Source organism: Ruditapes philippinarum, unplaced genomic scaffold, assembly GCF_026571515.1.
Source record: "Ruditapes philippinarum isolate M1 unplaced genomic scaffold, ASM2657151v2 ctg21671_1_1_1_1, whole genome shotgun sequence".
NCBI classification, from domain to species: domain Eukaryota; kingdom Metazoa; phylum Mollusca; class Bivalvia; order Venerida; family Veneridae; genus Ruditapes; species Ruditapes philippinarum.
In genome coordinates this window covers 1-6977 of record NW_026853681.1, presented here as the reverse complement: position 1 = coordinate 6977, position 6977 = coordinate 1, and the positions used below count along the sequence as shown (strand labels likewise).

General features: G+C 34.3%; 1 protein-coding gene across 1 annotated transcript; it reads right to left on the bottom strand.

The window, feature by feature from the left end:
• Nucleotides 1-225: 225 nt before the first annotated feature.
• On the bottom strand, nt 226-6516 carry LOC132737532 (probable chitinase 10). The gene is made up of 6 exons (XM_060724830.1): nt 6360-6516; nt 5744-5937; nt 4251-4369; nt 2025-2260; nt 1365-1503; nt 226-495 (listed from the first exon to the last, which is right to left on the bottom strand). The coding sequence occupies exons 2-6, from the start codon at nt 5899-5901 to the stop codon at nt 314-316; spliced, it is 834 nt and encodes a 277-aa protein (XP_060580813.1). The 5' UTR covers nt 5902-5937; nt 6360-6516; the 3' UTR covers nt 226-313.
• Between the last annotated feature and the right edge of the window lie 461 nt (nt 6517-6977).

The following is a 6977-nucleotide window of genomic DNA, read 5'->3' as shown; positions in this document are numbered from 1 at the left end:
ACATCTTCCATTTATAATCCTGTCGTAATTTGTTGTTATGACTGATACTTAATACAATATCAACGTAATTATTCATTGTATTACATGCCTTCATTTATAGAGCAATTCACTTTAAGTGACTGAAAACAAAACATTGTCGTTCATGAAATTTCAAGTTTGTAACTCTTCATTTGTGTATCGTATGGGAAAAACATGAATACGTGAATAAAGGGAACAAATCAAATTGATTTCACGCTTTTATTGAATCTTTGAAATTGATTTGTATTTTACATGTTTATAGTTATGTAACTTATGACGCAGGTTCCTTTGAGATCTATGGGCAGTTTGGAACATTCATGGCCCAGTCGCAACCCTGTAACGTCTCGCTGAAGAAGGTCTGGGCGGGACAAGGTTCGTGGTATGAAACCTCATAGGAACAACTGTAAAAGTGAGTGCAACTTAAGGGATCCTTGTAGAAGCCGTCGGGTTTTCCTTTGCAGAAATCAGCCGGATTGCCTGAAATTCATATGACATAATATTTATTCCATGCAATTGTTTTTTCAATGTAGGTGAATGCATGTCAATTTACTCTCCGTCAGATAGAAAGTAATTTTAAGTTCAATGTTATTAAATGATTTGTCATTTAATTCGTTAAAATAATAATAAAGGACTTTTTTAATGTCTGGTAGACTCACAATTTGTTTTTAATTACACTTGTCAATAGCAAAGCAATGCAATCAGAGTACAGTGTGCTTGATTTTAGCAAAAATGCTGTTCCTATACAAAACAATATGCTAGAATAAATAAAGCTGAAGCAAGCTTCTTTTTTAACAACATAAATTCTGCCCAAGACATAAGCTGCCTTTTCGTACAAGACATAAGCACGACTTCAAACTCCGACGCAGGGTCTCAATTTGCTTCGCTATACAGAGCGTAGCCAATCAAATCACTGTGAGGAGTTTGACAAGACGTAAGCTGCGTATTTTGTACAATATAAAAGCTGCTTATTTGTACAAGACGTAAGCTGCATTTTTATGAGCTGCCTATTATGTACAAAACGTAAGCTGCCTTTTTATGAGCTGCCTATTTTGTACAAGACGTAAGCTGCCTTTTAGTACAAGACGCAAGCTGCCTATTTTGTATAAGGCCTAAGTTGGCTTTTTTGTCATAGACAAAATATGAAACAAACCAGTTTGAAAGGTAAAACATTGTGATTTTGTTACGGTGATATTCAGACCGGTATACGGATTTGTTTTGTAATAAGATTTAATATTTTTTCTGATTCCACAATTTAAACCGTGTTATGAGATAATGCATGTATGCAATTTTACAATTTTCATTGATAATTTGCTTTATTATCGAAACTGTGATTCGATTGTTCATACCATTATACTGGACTGTTACTGGGGCTTTTGTGGTTTTCGTCGTTGGAGGAGGGGGTGTGGTAGTGGGCGGCACCCATGGTGCCCATGGTGCATGCGTTACAATTGGCGCATGCGTTACAACCGGTGCATGAGTGGTTTGCTGAAATGGGAAAAATAAAAGAATTTAATGTTAGTGTACTAAAAAAACATTTAAACATCTTTTAATTCATTATTGTCAAATTTAGATTATTTTTTATGTAAAAAATCATTTTTTTTTAAATGAAATGGCTGAAAACATAAATAAACAAACAAACAAACAAACAAAAAACCAACAAAATACATATTGAAAGTCAGAAGAATAAAAATAAGTAGCTTGTTTAACACCTTGTCTTTTCTTACATTTATACTTTTAATTATTATTCTCTTACACTATTTTCCCGACGTTTCGATATGTTATTCCTTCTTTTAAGAAGGAAAGATCTGCAAACAGGCTGGCAAATATGTTGCCTTAATAATCACATTATTTCGTTCTATGTAAGCAAAGTAAATGACGACACTGACAATAGAAGTGAAAGTGACCTCATAAAGATTATACAATTATCACAATAATATATTTTATTGATTTTTTATTGTTGGAATTTTATTTATTTTAATGAAATATATTTTAAACATTCGCCTTACCGCTGCAGGGTGGCCGGCTTTGCAGGTCACGTGATCTGGGAAATCGCAGTATAGTGAAATCGAGTTGAATAGTAGACCCGGGTGACAGTCAGTTTTGAACGTTATACCGGCGGCGCACACGAAGTATTCTGAGCATGACGTTGGGCTTGGATAATAGCCGTCATTATTGGTTACACAGTCGAATTCGTTTCGTGAAACCGCGGTAAGCTGGTGAAAAATGCCGCTGATGCCTGGAACTTTAAAGTGTCAGATTAAGTTAATTTGTGTGCTGTTAAAAAATGTTAATAATAATAATAATAATAATAATTATAATAATAATAATAAAATTAATAATAATACTACTTATAATAATAATAATAATAAATGAAAAACAAATTAATCTTAATATCAATTTCATGTCAAAATCAAATATTGTCAAAAAATACAGTAACAGTAGATAATTAAAACTTCAAGAACGTTTTTGGTTTCAATCAACGAATGATTTTAACTGATTCAAACAAATCGATTCTCATTACACATCAATAAACGTATACCGAAATAGCTTGTCTGAATTTTTGAAACGAACAATGAAAAATTTAAGTTAATACGTTACACAAAAAGCATTGAACCACAATGCTATCACATTTGTAGCGTAGCCCTGAGTGTAAAACAAATTGCCGAGTGTTTTGATGGACCATCTCTTTGTATCATAGGCAAAAGTAAAAACACTATTTTTTTATCGTCACAACATGAAAGCCCAAAATAAATGAACCTATGTACGAGCATCTGAATGCGATTTTTTATCATTATGCATTTCCCTGTTGTCACAATAAGTTAACTCCAGAAAAATGTCGCCAATCAACGAGGATTCCGGCTGAAAGTGCTGACAGTGCAGTAACTGAGGTAGTGCTGGTACCTTACACCAGTCCGGCGCTCCAGTTAACGCACTGTGCTTTTGTGGGTATACTATTTAATTAATTAAAAGGTCTTCAACTAGGATACAACTGACATAATAGAACATCATGTGTACATAGATTCAAGCTGCCAGTTGTCTCACTCAAGCAAAGCAAACGCTCTTAGAGCAAAGCAAATCGGAGCAAATTCAAAATTTAACACAGATAAGCGGTTGTAAGCAAACCTGTCGTTGTGGCATCAGTTGTGGTGGATGGCGTTGTGGGTTTCGTGGTAGTGGGTTTCGTAGTGGTAGGCGCAGGTGTTGTTGTTGTTGTCGTCGTCGGTTTTGTCGTTGTTGTTGATGGCGTCGGAGCTGTGATTTCCAAATATATGCTAGTTTGCTATGACTGATAAGCAACAATTAGCTCTGACAAGCGCATTTTAAGCACATACGCAAATACAATAAGCATTTATAATTGATTCAAACATTTCATGGAAATAAATGTGTGTTTGTAGTACATGGTCTGTTCCGAAATTTCAGTGCTGTTTTCGCCATAACAAACACCACGGAATACAATGACAAAGACAAAAAATATCTAATTTGCTTGAAAAGTTAGTATTTAGCCTTAGAGGAGTGTTAACTAGATCTTGTTACCAGTAAGAAAGATAACCGCAAGTGTTGAAGAAATGCCAAAATGTTACCTAAATTAGCACGAAGTTCAAGTAATGTTTTCATATAATAATGTATAATCAAGTTTACACAAACTGATGTACCCAAAGAAATATCTACGCCTCTAGGCCTCGCACGTTTATTTGTTAAAGGTTACTCTAATCTATTTTAGCTTATGTGACTCAGATGTGCAATGAACCAAGACTATTTGTATATTTCTTGTAGAATATCATGCAAGGAACATCCCAGATGAGTTTTATCAAATTGAACCTAGAGATATAGTGGAGATGTAATTTGAAACGATTTTGTAGGCGGACAGACGGACGGGACAATAACACAAAAAAGCAACAAATAACCAAATATTAACACGTTGCAATAAAAGGAGAAACACTATTTTGTTATACCAAGTTTGCTAGGAAAAACATAAAAAGACTAAAGCACCAATCCATATCATAAGCACGTGCAAGATTTTTTTTTGTTTTGCCAAGCTCAAGATTAAGAATTATTGTTGGCAATCATTCACAAAGTAACACTTATTTAATCAAAGCTTTATGTTTTGTTCAAATTACTCTACAGGAATATAATATTTGAATTTTTATACAAGTGCATTTTTAATTAAATGCAAAATAGTCTTCACGAGCTGACAGAAAACGTCAGAATCAGCAGTTGTGAGAGTCACTTACTTGTGATAATAGGTGCTTTGGTAGTTACTGGTCGGTTCGTATATGTTGGAAACGTGAACCCAGGGAATATAGCATGTGTTATTTTTTGTGTTGTTGTGGTCGTTGGCGTTGGTGTTGGTCTGAAAGAAAAACGACAATAATTTAGTTTTGAACATGTGTTTGACTTTGTCATATTTGTAAATAGAATGAAGTCCAGGTGTCATTTTTTATTTATGCGGGTTCGTAAACTTCTTACTAGTACATGTATGTGTATACATCTCTAGATAGATTAAGAATAATAAAAGATCGTTTTTGTTTCGTATTATTTGTTGGTTTGTTTTATTTGAGTTTTTCTTAATTTCTTTTTCGGTTTTACAACAGAAGAAATCAAAACTGATACTAAAACAGAATTGAAAATTTGACAATGTTGCCAGCTGACCTGTGACTCTATATATGCATAGATGACTGTGGCGCCGTTATATGTCGCAACGACGCTAAATGTCGCACTTTGCCGCTAAATGTCGCACTTGCCGCTAAAGGTCGCAACCGCCTCCAAATGTCTTATATTTTGACGTTAAATATGGTTATGATAACGTGACATATCCCTCCATTTCCCCTTACCGTTAAATGTCACAATAAATAAATTCATGTTAAATAAACAACTGGTAAAATGTCATGTTAACGTTATGTAAGTGATTTTGGGGCTGGCTATCTATCAAGTTAGGTAATGACTTGCTGTGATGAACAAAATAATTGGTTGACACTGAAATCATCTTAGTCGGTATTATAAATTGAGCTAATTTGTGATAAAACAGATTACTATTGTAATTTAATACCACAACCAAACTTAATTTATCATGAATATACATTTTGCGACATTTAACGTTAGTGTTGCGACATTTACCGACAGCGACATTTAACGTTACCAATTAACGGCAGAAGATTTTGCAACATTTAGCGGCGGTTGCGACATTTAGCGGCAATTGTGCGACACATAGCGGTATTGCGACATATAACGGCGCCGCAATGACAAAGTCAAAGAAAATTGCGTGTACCATTTGTTCAAGATTTTTAAGGTTAGAAAAACGTATCAACTGGCAAGACCAGTTAATATTTTAAGAGATCGTCATTGGTTTTTTAAAATTTAACAAAAGGCAGCGCGCCTCGAAATTGATGACTTATTTATAAAACCCGTAACAGTGTTTTCGAAAATTGAGGGGTTAAAAAACAACTAAAATATTAATTGTTCATTTATTCTAGCTTAAGGCCCTGGCAGTCATTTTACGTTACCTTAATAGAGTCAAAATATGCAAAAAGCACTATCTGTTCTTACTTTGCACTCGATTTTAAAAAACTTAATCGTATAGGACGTAAAGCGTTACAAACATGAAAAATAACATAGTTTCAGCTTCATTTCTTGAAACTACCGTCACTTATCTGAAAGTTCGCAGCTAAAAAGTCCAAATCTTACTTCCACTCTTAAAGAAAAACATTATAATAAAACTGCAACAAACATGAAGTTGATCGGGCCTGAGGGAAAGCCTCCTCCGGGCGAGCCTCCTCCGGTCGAACCTCCTGCGGAGTTGAGGGCATTGACAATAGCCTTCATGAGTGGGTATTTACCCTGTCCGCACATTCCGCTGAAATCATCCAGGTCTAGCGCCCATACCATAATACCGCCGAAGTTTTGTTGTTTTATGTAATCCACCTAGTATGTACAAATCTTACTTTACAAACATGAATTAGTCGCTTACGCGTCAAGTAAAAGATGTTGATGAAATATTAAAAACAAACAAAAACAATAAATTTCTATAAATATATACAAATGTATGTTACTTAATATTATACCTCACGTAAACTTTTTACTATATAACCCAATGTGACGTCACATGGAAATGAATATCACCCGAGGGGTGAGTAATCTATATAGACGTAAGAAAAACGTACGTTCTAGTTCTCTCCCCTAGCCGCTCTGTTCGCATTCAGTATAAAAATAAACAATAGCACATGTCTCTCAAGGTAAAAGTGCAATCACCAGCCCTTGAACTGAAATAACACCCTAGTACATTTGTATGACGTACTGTATCGTAACAAAGTTGTTCTCAACAACTTTATAGACAAACTACGTACCTTAATTTTCAAGCTATCGGGATCGTCGTAACCAACCCAGAGCTCGTTTTGCACCAAGTACGGTACCTTTTGTTCCGCCTCGTATCTTTTAGTTGCTCCAGCGGCAAGTTTTAAACAAATCTACGATAACAAACAGTTAATATAAATAAAAAAATATGTAAAATAGCGCATCTGATTAATAATCCACGAGACATTTGATCACGCGCTGATTTTAGGTTTTGTTTGTTTGTTTGTTTGTTTGTTTGTTTGTTTGTTTACGTGATATTTCCGGTAGAGGCAATTTAATAAAACGTCATAACTTTATTTATTTATTTATTTATTTATTTATTTTTGTGAATACAGTGTCAAGAAAATATGAAAAAACACTTTCATACCCAGTTGAAACATGTATAGATTTTTTTTTCAATTAAACATTGTAAAGTAAAAATCAACACCAAAAATCTCCTCTCTATCTGGGGCTTTTATACATCACGATTGTTTAAAAACGGCAAACTTCTCACTTTCCCCTATTAAATTTTTAAATTCCTTCCTTATGCAAGCCGGGTCAATCCCTTTGAAAAACTCTGGCAAGCTTTTATAAACATAAAAATAAAAACCACGAACAGTTTTCCCCCAAAA

Bases quoted from the DNA above. Each gene is read 5' to 3' on its own strand.
- LOC132737532 (XM_060724830.1), bottom strand. From the start codon at position 5,901: ATGGTATGGGCGCTAGACCTGGATGATTTCAGCGGAATGTGCGGACAG. The intron at 4,370-5,743 runs GTTTGTTGCAGT...TTTTTCTTTCAG, and splicing joins TCAGGCCCGATCAACTTCAT to ACCAACACCAACGCCAACGA. The intron at 2,261-4,250 runs GTAAGTGACTCT...GACACTTTAAAG, and splicing joins CAAAGCACCTATTATCACAA to TTCCAGGCATCAGCGGCATT.